The following is a 17513-nucleotide window of genomic DNA, read 5'->3' as shown; positions in this document are numbered from 1 at the left end:
GAATTGTTTGCTCGCAACTCTTGGGGGACTTTGGTTCTCCTAGTACCGCCATATTCTGAGACTTTATGGCTTGGGAGTATGGTTGATATATCGACTTCGGATGACGATCCGGGGGCACGCTGTAGGGTGGCAACCCGAGAGACGAGTATTGGACTTCCTTATATATTATGGCATGCGGGCTTAGGCCCGATGAGGAGCCAATATTATGGCATGTAGGCTTAGGCTTGATGAGGAGCCAATAAAAACTCAAGGTTTAGGCATGTGGGTAAAGGAAAGTCCAAAAGTCAAGAGCAAATAATGCCTGAAACGTGATTCTATCGCCTAGAGGTGACTTTTTGTAGATCGGTCGGAGGAGTGCGGACCGTGGAGACGGTTGCATGGGAGTCCTTGGCTGATGGTTGTTCGAGATTCGAGGACGAATCTATGTTGGTGGGGGAGAATTGTAACATCCGCGAACCAAAGTTTAGGGTAAACGCTGCGTTTTGGGTTAGGGAAAATCATTAACTCGAGTGTTTTGTCTCATTCGACGACTTTAGCCAGAGAAAAGAAGAGAGGAAAAGAGTTCTAAGTGTTCTTGGTGAGATTTTGGAAGTTTGAGGTTGTTCCTGTAGAGATCTGTAGCTGGAATCGTTGTAGGAGCTTCCTGGAAGTGTTTTCTTGCTTGTTTGAGGTTCACATTCGTCTTGGCAAAGGTAAGTGCATGACCATGGCTTATATGAGCTGGAGATTTGTCTGATCTGCTTGTTTATGTTTTTTTGGCTCGTTTGAATGTATTTAGGACGTTAGGAAGTTTTCTTGTGGCTTGGGATCGAGTTTTGTGGTTGTAGGAACAAAGATCCGGCGAGAAGCTTCGGGATGCTCAGCATGTGCATCGGTCGATGCATGCTATCTCAAGCATGCGTCGGTCGATGCAATGGGAGTATCTGTCGATGCATATCATGCGTCGGTCAACGTAACCCCAACTGGTGTCGGTTGATGCATGCTTGGTGTCGGTCGATGCAGGGTCCTGGCTTGTTATTGTTGATAGTTTATTGTTGGTTGATGGTTAGAGATGTCTCTATTGCTTGTGTGTATAGCCCAGTAGACGGGAGGATTGCCTTACTGAGTGTTTATAAAATACTCATGCATTGCAATTTGTGTTTAGGGTGCAGGTAAAGGCAAAGTGTGATCGTGAAATCAAGGCAATGAAGAGGAGGATGTTCTAGGGACTCGATTGGTTGTTGTCTAGCATTGTTAGGTTGCTAAAGTTTGGTAATTAGAAACATTGCTAGGTTGCTGGTTCTATGTTTCCTATGGGTTGATTATTGGATATTGTTTATGTTATAATATTGGTATTTATTATTGGATATTTATTGGATATTGGTATTGGTTATTTCCGCCGTTGGTTGTGATTGTGGTTAGGTCACTAGTGGATATGGGACCACTAGTTGTAGTTTATTTATTATTATTATTATTATTATTATTATTAATATTATTATTATTATTATTATTATTATTATTATTATTATTATTATTATTATTATTATTGTTATTGTTATTATTGTTATTTATTTTTTAAAAAAACAAAAAAAAAACGGGTCGGGTCGTTTCATGGACTGGGTGACTAAGTCAGCACATTTTCTGGTCATTAAGAAGACTGATGGAGCAGCGGTCCTGGCTAAAAAGTATGTGAAGGGGATAGTCAGATGAGATTCTAAGTTCACTTCGGTGTTTTGGAGGACATTTCAGGCTGAGATGGGAACTAAGGTGCATATAAGTACAGCTTACCATCCTTAGACATATAGGCAGTCGGAGAGGACTATTCAGATGTTGGAGGATTTACTAAAGATGTGTGTGCTGGATTGGGGTGGTCATTAAGCAGATCACTCGAGCGTGGTAGAGCTTACTTACCATAACAGCTACCAGACGAATATGGGGATGGTTCCTTATGAGGCGTTGTATGGGAGGCCATGTCGCACACCTTTATGCTGGACTCTGGTTTGGAAGAGGAGCACACTAGATGCAAGTTTTGTTCAGAAGACCACGAAAAAGATCCGGGTGCTCAAGCTGAACATGAGGGAGGCTCAGGATCGACAGAGGAGTTATGATGATCCAAGGAGAAAGGACATTGAGTTTTAGGTCGATGATAAAGTGTACCTCAAGATGGCCGTGTTGCAGGGTCTGAACATGTCTATCTCATAGACTAAGTTGAGTGAGATATATGGGTCCTTTCAGTATTATGGAGAGGGTGGGACCGGTTGCATATAGGTTTGAGTTGCCTGAAGTTATGCATGCATTCCATAAGGTCTTCCATGTGTCGATGTTAAGGAAGTGTCTTCACAAGGATGACGAGGTGTTGCCTAAGATTCTTGTAGATCTTCAGCTCAACATGACTCTTGAGATGAGACCAGTGAGGGTTCTGAAGAGGTGAATCAAGGAACTTCGGCGGAAGAAGATTCCTTTGATGAGAGTCTCGTAGGACTGTGATGGTGTGTTAGAGGAGACTTGGGAATCCGAGGTGAGGATGAAGGCAAGGTTCCAGAAATGGTTCGAGAAGCAGGTCGAGGCCCGAGCTTGTCTAACCTTGGTCCCAATGTCGTTATGGTTAGAAGACCGTGGCTGGAGTGGACGGAGTATTCCAGCCCATCTTTGTTGATACTTTGTCGCTTAGGGGTGGTTGGTTTTGCGATTGAAGTACCAAGATGAGGTGGTCCTCAAGATGCGGGCCATTGGCTCGGTGCTGATGTATCTTATTTTTCATTATGTATTTTCGTTGAGGTTGTAACGATTATGACATTTTGTGATTAATAAGATGAGTATTTCTTTATTTGTGTCATGGGGAAAAGAAAATAGCTCGGGGTTTCTATTTTTGGAAAGTTTCCATAAATAGAAAGTTTCCTTAAAAAGGAGGTTTCCATAATTAGAAAGTTTCTAAAAGTGGAAAGTTTTATGGAAAGTGTGGTATCATGATAGTGGTATTGGTGATAGAGATCTTGGTGACGCTTGTCAGTGGTAGTGTTTTGTACCCGGACCGTGGTCATGGTGTCGCTAGATACCTTGGTGGTGGTCTTAGTGAAGCAAAATACCATGGTGGCGGACCCGGTGACATTTTTGGTATTTGTGGAGGTCCATTTAGACATTTTGTGGCCTTGGTGGTGGTCATGCGGGACGTTATGTGGTCCTTGTGACGTTTTTGGGATCTTTGTGACGTTTTTAGAGTCTTTGTGACGTTAGGGTCTTTGTGATGTTTTGGTAGCCTTAGTGGCGAGTGTTGGCCGTAGGACATTGCGATGTTCCTGTGAGAGCCATAGAGGTAGTTCTGGTCAGCGTGGTACTCGGTCGAGCTCAGAATTATTGCTCTATGGATATGAGATCTCGAACAACTCATGAGGGGATGGTTAGGTTCCTATGTACCGTTATCTTGAAGGACTTTGTGGCCTAAGGGTATAATTGGTATATCGACTTTGGGTGACGATCCGAAGGCACGCTGTAGGGAGATAGCTCGAAAGACGCAGGGGAGATGGATGAGTTGAGGCCCGTAGCTTGAGGGCTGAGGCCCGATAGCAAGCCGGCAAGTCTCGAAGGCTGAGGCCTGAGAGCGGGGGAGATGCATGAGTTGAGAGCAGATAATGTCGGAGATGCGGGTTATTATGACATGGTGTTGGCTGCACGGAAGATCCTTGGTTGTTGGTCTTGGTGCTAGATTCGAGGACGAATCTATTCTAGTGGGGGAGAATTATAAAACCCGCAAACCAAAAATTGGATTTTTGGTAGGGGTGTTGATCGACACTACTTGTTATGTCGGTCGACACCATGTCCGGATGGGTTAATCGGTTTGCTTATAATCCTCTGGTTTGCGTGGTTGGTTTAGGAGAACCCTAAGACTCAATTTTATTAGGGAAAACTCGACTTCCCAAGTCCTTTAGCCGTTTTTCACATCTCAGAAAAGAGAAGGGAACAAAGTCTTTGTGAGAGTGCTTGAGGTTTTGGTGAGTTCTTTGTATCAATGGGGTGATTTTCTTCATGGAGAGTGTGGATCCAAGGCTAGGAATGTGGTGGGAAGGTTGATGTGGTGCTAGCTTTGTCATTTGGGTATAGATCTCGTTGATTGGCAAAAGTGAGTGCATGACCATGACTTATCTAAGCTAAAATCTCTGTTTCTGTAATTTGTGTGATGTGTTGTTGTTTTCTTGTGAGTTCCTTGTGGTTTTCGTAGCTCCTGAGGCTTAGATCTGTTCCTGGGATCGTGTGGGACAGATAAGAGAAGCTTGGAGGTGAGATTCGAAGGTTCTGTTCGAAGGGAATCGATGCTCGGCATCAGTGTCGGTCGACACCAAGATGGTGTCGGTCGACACCAACGCGAGGACGACTTGGGGACTTGATGAGTGTCGGTTGACACCATGTGGAGGTGCCGGTCGATACTGTTATGGATTTGGGAATGTCGGGTGTCGGTCGACACCAGTAGTGGTGTCGGTCGAAACCAGTAGTGGTGTCGGTCGAAACCAGTAGTGGTGTCGGTCAACACCAGATGACTAGTGTTGGTCAACACCTTCTGGTGTCGGTTGACACCCTTCAGCAGCAACCGGTTACGTCATGTTGCTTTATGCATTGCTTGGTTTGTTTTATTGTTTGTTGATTGTGGCGTGGAAGATCTTATTGCTTGTGTGTATAGCCCAGTAGATGGAAGGATTGCCTCACTAAGTATTTCTGGTAATACTTACGTCTCTCTTTTGTGTTGTGGCGCATGTAAAGGCAAAGTGTTATCGTGGAATCAAGTCTATGAAGAGGAGGATGTTCTAGAGGATCGGTTGTTTGCTCTGTGTCTATGTTAGGATCCTAGAATGGAACGTAGTTGTCTAGAACGGATGTCAGGATTGTTGATTTTATGATTGTTTTGTGTTCTGGTTTATTGTTGAAATCGATTTGATGTTATTTCGTTAATCGTTATTGGTTATTGGATTTATTGCTGTTATCCGCTGTTGTTGTTGATTGGGTTAGTTTGATAGTGAGTATGAGATCACTAGATATTAGGATATATATATATATGTATAATGAGTCGGGTTGTTTCAGATATTTGCTTATTGGTTGCTAATAAAGTTAGATCAGCCTTGATCATATTGATTCTAGACTTTAGGAATTTCATGCCCAGAAGGTGTTTGAAGAAATTCCTGAACCAAAACTTTTAAGTGCTTTGCATTCCTTACCTTTGGAAATTGTTGACTAGGGTACTTAGTGGCTAGATAGACTTGATTGTAATGCTTATTGATCATTTAATTGCCTTTGGAAGAAGTTGATGATTGATTGATTAGTAAAGAGATTAATTGCATGGAAATGTGTTAGTCTTGCTATTGTTCTATTGCCTAGGGATCTTGCTTAGTTTAAGTTGTTTGATACTCCATAATTCATCTCTTATCTCACTCCTAATCAATTACCTTAACCCTGAGATTCTCCTTTAGTTATTGTTGAGTTGATTTTCTATTTCTTTCTTGGTTTATTTGTTGATCTTTTTACAATTTGTTTGCCTTGCTTAGTTAAGTTTGTTACATAAATCAAATCTTTGTTTAAATTTAGATTAAGTAGTTTTGTGCATTCCTAGTGTGTTGATCATTGAAAATTGAGGTTCGATAATATAATTGACAGAAATATAAGTGCACTTTCGTGATATAGGTGGTCAAATCAATTCTTTTAAATCTCTCTGAATGTCCCTGAAACAGGGGTGTCACAAATTAAATTCCTAAACCTTAGCTCTTTTTCCAATCCGTTTACTAACGGTTTTATTTTCTTTACTATTTTTAATTATAATCAATTTTGTTTAGCTTAATTTTAATACTGATAATCTATTGTGTGATTGTGAGTATTTGTGAATTTGACCATTAAATACTATATCGATTTCTTAATGTGAAGAATAGCTCTAGGAATAAGTTTAGTATATCATGTATGCAAGTTTCTTTTACTCTAGCTTTTATATGCTTATGCATTAAAAAACTAATTAATCAACCCTATAGACGATACAACATGCATAAACCCGTAGATACCCTAAAAAAAGAGGAAGATCACATAAGGCGACAGGCGTGGACGTTGTCGTCATTGAAAAAGTTGCTCACTTTGTCGTCGCCACGGTTGGTAACATGGATATGACCATGACGGTCGCTAAGATTGTAGCCATGGCGATAGTAGTTGTAGCTCTCCCTGAACTCACGGGTGGTATCTGTTTGGGCAAATTTTAACCGATTCGTACGTGAACAGTTCTAAGGAATGAACATAAACAGATCTTTATTGATTAACCCTCAAGATTACAATAAATCAATATCAACATCCATTGTGCGATGATCTCTTCTTTCATGAATAATATTTAGTCCTCGTTAGATCTGTCGCTTAATAGGGTTGTAGCTTGAGTATTCTTGGGTTCTTCACCTCCCCTCTTCTACAGTTTAGAGATTCTTTCTTTATAGCTGCCACCAAACCCTAGTCCTAGTTGGGTTGGGCTTAGTCTTCTCTATTGTAACCTTATGGGTTAGCCTTCAATATAAGTCGGTCATACGATGATTGTATATTGATAATATAACTTATTTCTATCTTTGTAGTGAATATCCATAATATATACGACCCTCCACATGATATATATAATCTTATCAATATAATATAAAACTTATCAATATGACATCTGGTCTTATCAATATGATATACGTTCTATTAAGATGACTAACATCGGTTTAAGCTTACCTAACCGAAGTATAACCGAAAGTGAATTTATTTTTCCCAACAGTTTGCCCCATACTCCCATACTCTTTACTTTCTAATTTAGAATTTGAAGAGTAGCATGTCTATTTGGTAAGCTTGAATCGGTCGTTACTATGAACGTCTTTTGACTGAATGGTGTCATTTTGACATGAGGCGGCTTTTGATTGATTGCTCATTCTAGCCAGCTTTTGCATTGGAGAAGAGCACTTATGTCTTGTTTTGCAGCGTGGCAATAAGTAACATAACCGTCAACCTTCTTTTGTAGTTCGCACATTGTCTTGCCTTTTTGTATTTTCCCCCCGACGTTGGCTTCTCTAGTGATAAGCAAACGCTTCTAAACCAACTCTCAAACATGGAGCGATTACATTTGGTTTCATGTGTCCAGCTTCTGGAGCTGAAAATTGTTGTCACTCGTGTATTTTAAGTCTCTCATCGACTTGATAATGATTTTGCCCCAGCCACAAATTAAAGATATTTTCTTTGTGTAACGTTTACTTTTGAATCTTTTTCTCAATAACCAGACTAATTTGCACAAGCTTTGATTAGTCGATATCACTTGGCTTCACGTGGCTTCCGTAGATGTCATTGTTCTTTGATGTCTTTTTGAAGTTGTATACATCTTGTTTGCGTGACTCTCCGCATACGGGGTAAGTCATTCCACAGAAAATTCTTAATAGTCATCTATTTTTGTCGAGTGGGTTTTGTGGATTTCTTTAGTCGATATTTCGGAAGAAGAATCCAGATACTGTTATGGCACCGAATCTATCGATGTTGCTTGAATCTAGAAAATATGGTTTACCATCATCCATGGCTTTGAGGCCTCTGCTGCTCTGATTGCTACGGTGAAATCTTATTTTCCACCTCCTTAGCCAATTCATCCACCAACTTGGGGTTCCGTAGTTCTATTTGAGTTATTGGGGAGTTGTTCTCCCATATCTGTCTCTTGTCTATGTGTAGAATTCAAGTAACCATAAGCTGCTCCTGATATGAGTAATGACTTCTATTCTTATCTACGTTTGTTGTTGTTGTTTTTTTTTTCAAGGGATTCCGTATGTAACGTACGTACCTTACTTCGTATTTTTTCGTCATCAGGATTTCTCTTTCTTTAGGACATTCGCGACATGGCTGCACCTACGTTTCAGCTCCGAAAAATATACTTTGCCTCGATTAGCTGCTACTTAACCACTAAGTGCAACATACTTTTGATAATTATCTTCATATGAGAAGGTCTCTCATCGATCTTGCAGCTAAATTATCGCCAAAGGTGGCATGGCATGTAGCAATTAGTGTGGTAGAACTCTGAATACAAAATCTCACTATGATTTTCATCAGTACAACATACTTGATCATTTTCAAAGGCAGTGCCTTATACTCTTTTGTTAAAATTACTTGCTTATTCGCTTTTGGAGCTTTCTTAGCCTCTCGCTTACTTAGCGGAGGATACAGAGCTTTACTTTTCTTTGTGTATCTTACCCAACCATATGGAGCTACACATGAGATCTTCAAAAGTAACATAAATGGTCATTTCTTTATCACAATGATGTTGGTAATGAGCATTTATATGTTGGTCATGCCTATAAATTACGGAGGTCATGCCTTAGCATGTTTGTAATGATCATTCAATGCTCCTTGTTTCTTAACTAGGAGGCTTTGCGTGACCATAATCACTTTATATGTTGCTTAGTAACTGTCGCCAATAAAGTACTTGGGAGTTCTAGTGTCCGTTTGTTACTCTCTCTTTAAACTATGTAACCGTAGCCAAATCATTTTTCATGAGAGCTTTTCTCTCTCAAATAATTCTGTGTAGTTTCCGTCACTACCTTTCGTCCTTTCTTAACCAACAACCACAATTATTTTTTATTGGTTAGTGACCGTATTCACGTCCTTATGAGAGAGCTTTATGTCTCTTTAATTTTAAAGCAACAGTGGTAGTTGTTTTTCTTTCAGAGATTGCCCCCTTTTAGTGTGTTCTATAATGAGGGTTGTCCCTTCTATTTTTGACTGTCACCAGTTTCTGGTGCTCTTTATTTTGAGGTGTCCCTCTTATTTGAAACGTATTGAACGTGGTTGTTTCACGTTATGGCTTTGCCAATTATTTTTGTAGTATTGGGCATCGTGGCCACTTCATGAAGTTTTTCCTCACTGCAATTTGAAGTCTGCTTCCTCCATAGGTAAGCTACTTTTATTTTGTTAGAGTAGACTTCCTCAACGGGTAAGTACGTTTTTATTTAATGGAGTTTGCTTACTCAATGGGTAAGCAACTACAATATATTTGAGCAGAGCCGGCCCGGGGCTAAAGCCCAACAAGCAGATGCTTTAGGAATCAAAAATATATTAATAGTTTGAGGGCATCATTTAGCAAGAAAATTCTTTTAGCACACTGTTGAAGTATATGCTTAGTACTTCATAGGTGTCGAGTTCGAGTACTGAAATATGCATTTTGCCAATTTTAATTTTATTTCAGTTTGTTTATGGGATTTTTTGCTTTAGGCAGCAAATATATTCGGTCCGGCCCTGTATTTGAGTATGCTTCCTCAATGGGTAAACATCTTTGTGTCTCAGAGTCTACTATCTCGATGGATCAGCAACTACCAAGTTTATGTATTCTTAAGTTTGCTCCCTCTATGTGTAAGCAACTTCCAGTTTATCAGAGTATGCTTCCTCTTCACTTATCTTTGTTGGGAGACATAGCCTCTGATTTCTTTTATATAATGAGCATTCAATGCTTCTTATACCTTACGAGGCATTGCCTCAGCTTTTGTTTTAAGTGATCATCATCACTTTTTCTTTTCTTTATGCTTATTACATCTGTATAGACTTTACCCCTTCTGTTTTATTTTAGCTAGTGACTATTGTCACTTTCTATAATGGGAGACATTGCCTCCGAATTTTAATAGTGAGCATTCTATGCTTCTTATGTTTTAGGATGCTTTGCACCTTTGTTTAATTTTTAGCAACCGTAGTTACTTCATTTCCACTAAGTTTGTGATTTTTTTCTGGCAATGACATCCATCGCAGTCATCTATACCAACATCATCAACCAAGGTTGCTGCTTGTCATGCTTGTAAGAGGTGTTTCCTCTTATTCGATTAGCATTGGCCATGGTCTGCAGGCAGGCCTTTTCCTTTACTTTTTTCAGTAGTGATCGTTGATCACAACTTTTTTTCTTGTTTTTGTTTTCTTTTGAAGCAGTTACTCTTGATTTTTTTTTTCAGTAGTTGAATGTCGTCATAATTCCATGCATGTTACGGCTTTGCCAACTATTGCAGAGACGTCTCGCTAATAAGTCTTTTTTAAGCGACCATAGTCACTTCTATTTTCTAGGAGGCATAGCATACGTTCCCTTTCACTTCTACTGCCTCTATTGGCCAACTTATCCTTTACGCAAACGTAACCATGTCTTTCTGTGTAGCGATTGTAGTCAAATTATCCTTACGCGACCGTAGCCACATCATTCTAAACCTGTCATTTTTTTCCCGTTGACAGTCGTGTTTGATTTCCTGTTAGTAATTGCGGTAGATACATTGTTTTAGCCAGCTCCTTTTCAAGTAACTTAAAAGACAAACGTATTGGTTCAAGTTACTCGGGGTGCTTAGACCTCTGTTACAAGGCACTTAGCCTTTACCGTAGATGAACAAGTCTTCTAGAATATCTTAGATGAGCAGGTAGCTTCTGCTACCTTTAGAAACACATCTATATTTATTTATCACAGATGCTTATTACTAAAATTTTATGTGATCTTAGAGACCACTGTGCTTAAGAACTTAAATTTTATCAAGTTTTTTCTGGATACATCAATATGTTCTCTTTTGTGCATGGATGCTTAGTTCTTAATAGATAGTCTTATATGTATTGACATACAAATAGCTAACCAACTAGATACTTATAAGTGGTATGGGCGTGACTTTCCTAGTTATCTGATAGAGCACAAAGAAAGGATCTAGATTCTAGATCTAAAACAACCATGATACTTTATGAATGGTCATTAGAAAACTTATCTTGATTTGTGTCATAATTGTCGTGTTTACGTTGAAGTTTCCGAGCCGGAGTGACAATTTTCGTGGATCCTCTTCTTGCTAATGCAAAACAAACTTCAATTTGATCTCCATGGTAAGACAAGTCTTATTATGAACGGGGATCGACTGGCCATCCTCAAAATTCTTCTTAATATCATCATGATGGATGCTTGAATGTTGGAGTGACCGTGGTCACTGCTCTAATAAGAGAACCCTGGTTTTATGTACGAGACTGTGTATTAGTTTCAGAATACAACTGCTCTCGCCTCTGGTGATGTCATGTTGTGTTGCCATGCTTGCATAGTTGCATTGCGAAACCTTTGTTGTTTGCGTTTGTCAGAACTCATGTAGCCACTGCATCAAATAGTTATCAACCTGATGTTCGTTTTCTTTTAATGAGAATCACAACATCTTTTAATATAATGAAACCAAAACCCGTAATAAAAGGTGGTATTTATCTTAGTTTGGTGATTTTTGCTCTCTACCAAATTTCTTCCTTCATAGTAACTTCGTTGATGTGCATAATTCTGATATTATGTATTTATATTGCTCGACAAGTAGATTTTGTTACTGAAGCAGGTTGTTTTTTCTGAAACTCCAACGTGAATTTGCTCTTGTGAAACATTCCAGTGATTAGGCTCCGGTACCGTGTTTAGTTCTTCATAGTGATTACCATTCTCTATCTCCTCACCCATCTTTTTAAAAAAAAAAAAAATAATTAAAACATGAAAATGATCCTTAGTCGTGACCAAATTGAAAAACCCCAAATCTTTGGGTTGTGTTCTATTCAATTTCAGGACTCAAAGAAATCGATCGGATAACTTCTCCATATGTCAAGCCACCATCAATATACTCAAAGGCTTTAGTGTGATCCACCATGCTTCATGGTAGTGCACTAGTGTTTACCATGAGTCGAACGATAAAGCGTTGGTAGCTCGATCTGCCCCCAATTATTTTTTGAAGTTTCCTTCCTTTTAATGACAAGTAATGGTGATCTTATAGCGTTGGTAGCTCTGCCCCCAATCATTAGATTTTTTCCAGCGTCGTAGTAGATCCATGAGTTGATCAAATTATCTTCCATCTCAAGATTAACTCATCGGTCGTTCATACTCACGTAGTTAAAACTGCCCCTCCTAGCGCCAATTGTTTGGGCAAATTTTAAATGTTTCGTACGTGAACAGTTCCACGGAATGAACATAAAGAGATCTTTACTGATTAATGCTCAAGATTACAATAAATCAATATCAACATCCATTGTGGGATGATATTATAAGCCATGGCTCTTCCTTCATGAATAATATTTAGTCCTCGTTAGATCTGTCGCTTAATAGGGTTGTAGCTTGAGTATTTTTGGGTTCTTCACCTCCCCTCTTTTACGGTTTAGGGATTCTTTCTTGATAGCTGCCACCAAACCCTAGTCCTAGTTGGGTTGGGCTTAGTCTTCTCTATTGCAACCTCATGGGTTAGCCTTCAATATAGGTCGGTTATACGATGATTGTATATTGATAATATAACTTATTTATATCTTTGTAGTGAATATCCATAATATATACGACCCTCCACATGATATATAATCTTATCAATATAATATAAGACTTATCAATATGACATCTGGTCTTATCAATATGATATACGTTCTATTAAGATGACTAACATCGGTTTAAGCTTACCTAACCGAAGTATAACCGAAAGTGAATTTATTTTTCCCAGCAGTACCTTTGAAGTAATGGTCGGAGGAAGTGAAGTAGCGAGGCATGTCCGGGTACGGCCAGAACTCGGCTCGCTTACCAGCTCTTCTCACCGCCTTGAGCACTTTCTTCCTCTGCACGTACTNTAGCCTCTGATTTCTTTTATATAATGAGCATTCAATGCTTCTTATACCTTACGAGGCATTGCCTCAGCTTTTGTTTTAAGTGATCATCATCACTTTTTCTTTTCTTTATGCTTATTACATCTGTATAGACTTTACCCCTTCTGTTTTATTTTAGCTAGTGACTATTGTCACTTTCTATAATGGGAGACATTGCCTCCGAATTTTAATAGTGAGCATTCTATGCTTCTTATGTTTTAGGATGCTTTGCACCTTTGTTTAATTTTTAGCAACCGTAGTTACTTCATTTCCACTAAGTTTGTGATTTTTTTCTGGCAATGACATCCATCGCAGTCATCTATACCAACATCATCAACCAAGGTTGCTGCTTGTCATGCTTGTAAGAGGTGTTTCCTCTTATTCGATTAGCATTGGCCATGGTCTGCAGGCAGGCCTTTTCCTTTACTTTTTTCAGTAGTGATCGTTGATCACAACTTTTTTTCTTGTTTTTGTTTTCTTTTGAAGCAGTTACTCTTGATTTTTTTTTTCAGTAGTTGAATGTCGTCATAATTCCATGCATGTTACGGCTTTGCCAACTATTGCAGAGACGTCTCGCTAATAAGTCTTTTTTAAGCGACCATAGTCACTTCTATTTTCTAGGAGGCATAGCATACGTTCCCTTTCACTTCTACTGCCTCTATTGGCCAACTTATCCTTTACGCAAACGTAACCATGTCTTTCTGTGTAGCGATTGTAGTCAAATTATCCTTACGCGACCGTAGCCACATCATTCTAAACCTGTCATTTTTTTCCCGTTGACAGTCGTGTTTGATTTCCTGTTAGTAATTGCGGTAGATACATTGTTTTAGCCAGCTCCTTTTCAAGTAACTTAAAAGACAAACGTATTGGTTCAAGTTACTCGGGGTGCTTAGACCTCTGTTACAAGGCACTTAGCCTTTACCGTAGATGAACAAGTCTTCTAGAATATCTTAGATGAGCAGGTAGCTTCTGCTACCTTTAGAAACACATCTATATTTATTTATCACAGATGCTTATTACTAAAATTTTATGTGATCTTAGAGACCACTGTGCTTAAGAACTTAAATTTTATCAAGTTTTTTCTGGATACATCAATATGTTCTCTTTTGTGCATGGATGCTTAGTTCTTAATAGATAGTCTTATATGTATTGACATACAAATAGCTAACCAACTAGATACTTATAAGTGGTATGGGCGTGACTTTCCTAGTTATCTGATAGAGCACAAAGAAAGGATCTAGATTCTAGATCTAAAACAACCATGATACTTTATGAATGGTCATTAGAAAACTTATCTTGATTTGTGTCATAATTGTCGTGTTTACGTTGAAGTTTCCGAGCCGGAGTGACAATTTTCGTGGATCCTCTTCTTGCTAATGCAAAACAAACTTCAATTTGATCTCCATGGTAAGACAAGTCTTATTATGAACGGGGATCGACTGGCCATCCTCAAAATTCTTCTTAATATCATCATGATGGATGCTTGAATGTTGGAGTGACCGTGGTCACTGCTCTAATAAGAGAACCCTGGTTTTATGTACGAGACTGTGTATTAGTTTCAGAATACAACTGCTCTCGCCTCTGGTGATGTCATGTTGTGTTGCCATGCTTGCATAGTTGCATTGCGAAACCTTTGTTGTTTGCGTTTGTCAGAACTCATGTAGCCACTGCATCAAATAGTTATCAACCTGATGTTCGTTTTCTTTTAATGAGAATCACAACATCTTTTAATATAATGAAACCAAAACCCGTAATAAAAGGTGGTATTTATCTTAGTTTGGTGATTTTTGCTCTCTACCAAATTTCTTCCTTCATAGTAACTTCGTTGATGTGCATAATTCTGATATTATGTATTTATATTGCTCGACAAGTAGATTTTGTTACTGAAGCAGGTTGTTTTTTCTGAAACTCCAACGTGAATTTGCTCTTGTGAAACATTCCAGTGATTAGGCTCCGGTACCGTGTTTAGTTCTTCATAGTGATTACCATTCTCTATCTCCTCACCCATCTTTTTAAAAAAAAAAAAAATAATTAAAACATGAAAATGATCCTTAGTCGTGACCAAATTGAAAAACCCCAAATCTTTGGGTTGTGTTCTATTCAATTTCAGGACTCAAAGAAATCGATCGGATAACTTCTCCATATGTCAAGCCACCATCAATATACTCAAAGGCTTTAGTGTGATCCACCATGCTTCATGGTAGTGCACTAGTGTTTACCATGAGTCGAACGATAAAGCGTTGGTAGCTCGATCTGCCCCCAATTATTTTTTGAAGTTTCCTTCCTTTTAATGACAAGTAATGGTGATCTTATAGCGTTGGTAGCTCTGCCCCCAATCATTAGATTTTTTCCAGCGTCGTAGTAGATCCATGAGTTGATCAAATTATCTTCCATCTCAAGATTAACTCATCGGTCGTTCATACTCACGTAGTTAAAACTGCCCCTCCTAGCGCCAATTGTTTGGGCAAATTTTAAATGTTTCGTACGTGAACAGTTCCACGGAATGAACATAAAGAGATCTTTACTGATTAATGCTCAAGATTACAATAAATCAATATCAACATCCATTGTGGGATGATATTATAAGCCATGGCTCTTCCTTCATGAATAATATTTAGTCCTCGTTAGATCTGTCGCTTAATAGGGTTGTAGCTTGAGTATTTTTGGGTTCTTCACCTCCCCTCTTTTACGGTTTAGGGATTCTTTCTTGATAGCTGCCACCAAACCCTAGTCCTAGTTGGGTTGGGCTTAGTCTTCTCTATTGCAACCTCATGGGTTAGCCTTCAATATAGGTCGGTTATACGATGATTGTATATTGATAATATAACTTATTTATATCTTTGTAGTGAATATCCATAATATATACGACCCTCCACATGATATATAATCTTATCAATATAATATAAGACTTATCAATATGACATATGGTCTTATCAATATGATATACGTTCTATTAAGATGACTAACATCGGTTTAAGCTTACCTAACCGAAGTATAACCGAAAGTGAATTTATTTTTCCCAGCAGTACCTTTGAAGTAATGGTCGGAGGAAGTGAAGTAGCGAGGCATGTCCGGGTACGGCCAGAACTCGGCTCGCTTACCAGCTCTTCTCACCGCCTTGAGCACTTTCTTCCTCTGCACGTACTCAACCACCGTTACTCTCTCCATCTCCAGGTTCACCTCCACCGAGTCCACCCCTTCACCACAACAAACACAACGCCCGTTTAGTTACTATTTTGATATTGACAATGTTACTTCATCTTTTATATATATAGGATGCTCATGTTTTAGCAATTTTTTTTCTATATTATAAAATTTCTGGAAAATTTAAAGTAATTATTCTATGACCATAATTTATACTATACAGTATCACATAATTTTTTCTAATACTCGTGTATTTAACGAAAACATCTAATAGAAGAAAAAGTAATAATTAATAAGTTATTTTTGAATAGAACATTAAATTATAATGACAATACCTCTCAGCTTGTAAATGGCATGCTTGACCACCCTCTCGCATCCACTGCAGCACATCCTTACTTTCAGGTCTATCGTCTGTTAGCACCATTCATATATTAGAAACTAATTAGTACTAATATCTATGATCAAAGAAATAGGGTAATTAGATGAACAATTATTTAAACGACCAACTCCCTGCTGAATCAGCCAGAGGATATATATAATCATAGCAACATCCACTAGTGAGACAAACTTATGACACTTCGTTTCAGCTTTGTCCGATTCCCATTAACGAATCACTCAAAATCAAAAAGTAAAATTTATACAGCCAAAGGAAAACTATTCTTTTTGCGAGAATCTGATTTGCCAAGTTTTTTTCCTTGTCTACCGTTTTCCTTATAAACGATAAATAAAAATAGTTAAGGAGATTAGCTATCGTGTTTGAACTTTTAATATACATACTAGGTGATACCACGTGCTACAACACAGAATTATATATTTTGTTAGGTGATACCACATGCTAAAACACAGGATTATATATTTTGTTAGTTACTTTTTTTGTAATTTGTATTTTTGTAATGTAGTTTTTTATTTAGACTTATTTTCTTTGTTTATATAGTGTTTATTTGTATATTTGGGGTTATACGGTAAATTGGAAATCCTAATAGAGTAAGTAGTTTTCACGGAAACAGACACACCACAATATTGGATAGTAGTTTTGTAAGAGAATAGACACTCCGCAATATCGTATTAGTTTTGTAAGAGAATAGACACACCGAAATATCGGATAGTAGTTTTGTAAGAAGATGGGTTTTTCTTTATTTTGGTATGTCGTCAAAAGAGGAGAAGTTGCTTGTTAAATTTCTACATGTTGAAGTGAAAAAAATTGTAAGAAACCAATTTAATTTATAGTTTGATAAAAATACATGTTTTAACGGGTTTAACTCAAACTTTTTTTATATTTAAAAATTTTTAAGAGTAAAAATATTAATATTAGTTAAATATTTTATAGACTTTAAATATATTATAATATTTTAAACTTTTGACGGAGTTCAAATATTTATAATAATTTAATCATTCTATAAAAATTAAAATATTTATAATATCTTAAACTTAAAAAAAAAACGTAAATATATTATAATATGTTTACTTTTTAAACTTTTAAATATGCTCATAATAGAATCAAATTAAACTGTTAAATTTGGATACCTGATAAATCAAGCTTCATGCTCATTTGTACTTAAAACATATTAGTCATATAAATAAATAAATAAATAAATATATATATATATTTCAACCTAACATTAATTAAAATAAAAATGCTAGATTGGTTGCCCAAACTGGAGGATAATAGTTTACAAAAATCGTTTCAGACACTAGCTTTCTCGAAGAACGAGCTAAACAATCAGCCTTCACATTTGACATTATTGGGATCTTGGAAAAGGTAAAAGGAGGCAAGGAGACACTAA

At 37.8% G+C, this 17513-nt stretch overlaps 2 protein-coding genes across 3 annotated transcripts; one reads left to right on the top strand and one right to left on the bottom strand.

The window, feature by feature from the left end:
- Window positions 1912-2685, top strand: LOC109127371. The gene is made up of 3 exons (XM_019231994.1): window positions 1912-2111; window positions 2215-2406; window positions 2478-2685. The coding sequence occupies exons 1-3, from the start codon at window positions 1912-1914 to the stop codon at window positions 2683-2685; spliced, it is 600 nt and encodes a 199-aa protein (XP_019087539.1).
- On the bottom strand, window positions 5916-16351 carry LOC104724585 (heavy metal-associated isoprenylated plant protein 20-like). Of its 2 annotated transcripts, none has more exons than XM_010443098.2 (3): window positions 16065-16351; window positions 15615-15782; window positions 5916-6187 (listed from the first exon to the last, which is right to left on the bottom strand). In XM_010443098.2, exons 1-3 carry the CDS (start codon window positions 16117-16119, stop codon window positions 6033-6035), a joined length of 378 nt encoding a protein of 125 aa, XP_010441400.1. In that variant the 5' UTR covers window positions 16120-16351; the 3' UTR covers window positions 5916-6032. The 2 variants fall into 2 exon arrangements, with proteins under 2 accessions (XP_010441400.1, XP_010441401.1); XM_010443099.2 differs by lacking the exon at window positions 5916-6187 and adding an exon at window positions 14704-15366 and having other exon boundaries at window positions 16065-16349.

The sequence above is a fragment of the Camelina sativa genome, chromosome 11 (genome assembly GCF_000633955.1).
Source record: "Camelina sativa cultivar DH55 chromosome 11, Cs, whole genome shotgun sequence".
NCBI classification, from domain to species: domain Eukaryota; kingdom Viridiplantae; phylum Streptophyta; class Magnoliopsida; order Brassicales; family Brassicaceae; genus Camelina; species Camelina sativa.
The sequence above is the reverse complement of the archived record's forward strand: the minus strand, read 5'-3'. Positions and strand labels throughout refer to the sequence as shown.

Excerpts from the sequence above, each read along its gene's own strand:
- LOC109127371 (XM_019231994.1), top strand. The coding sequence starts at position 1,912 with ATGGGGATGGTTCCTTATGAGGCGTTGTATGGGAGGCCATGTCGCACA. Across the intron at positions 2,112-2,214 it reads CCAAGGAGAAAGGACATTGA|TATTATGGAGAGGGTGGGAC; the intron begins GTTTTAGGTCGA and ends GGGTCCTTTCAG. Across the intron at positions 2,407-2,477 it reads CCAGTGAGGGTTCTGAAGAG|AGGAGACTTGGGAATCCGAG; the intron begins GTGAATCAAGGA and ends ATGGTGTGTTAG.
- LOC104724585 (XM_010443098.2), bottom strand. The coding sequence starts at position 16,119 with ATGTGCTGCAGTGGATGCGAGAGGGTGGTCAAGCATGCCATTTACAAG. Across the intron at positions 15,783-16,064 it reads TGCCATTTACAAGCTGAGAG|GGGTGGACTCGGTGGAGGTG; the intron begins GTATTGTCATTA and ends GTTGTGGTGAAG. Across the intron at positions 6,188-15,614 it reads CTCCGACCATTACTTCAAAG|ATACCACCCGTGAGTTCAGG; the intron begins GTACTGCTGGGA and ends TTGCCCAAACAG.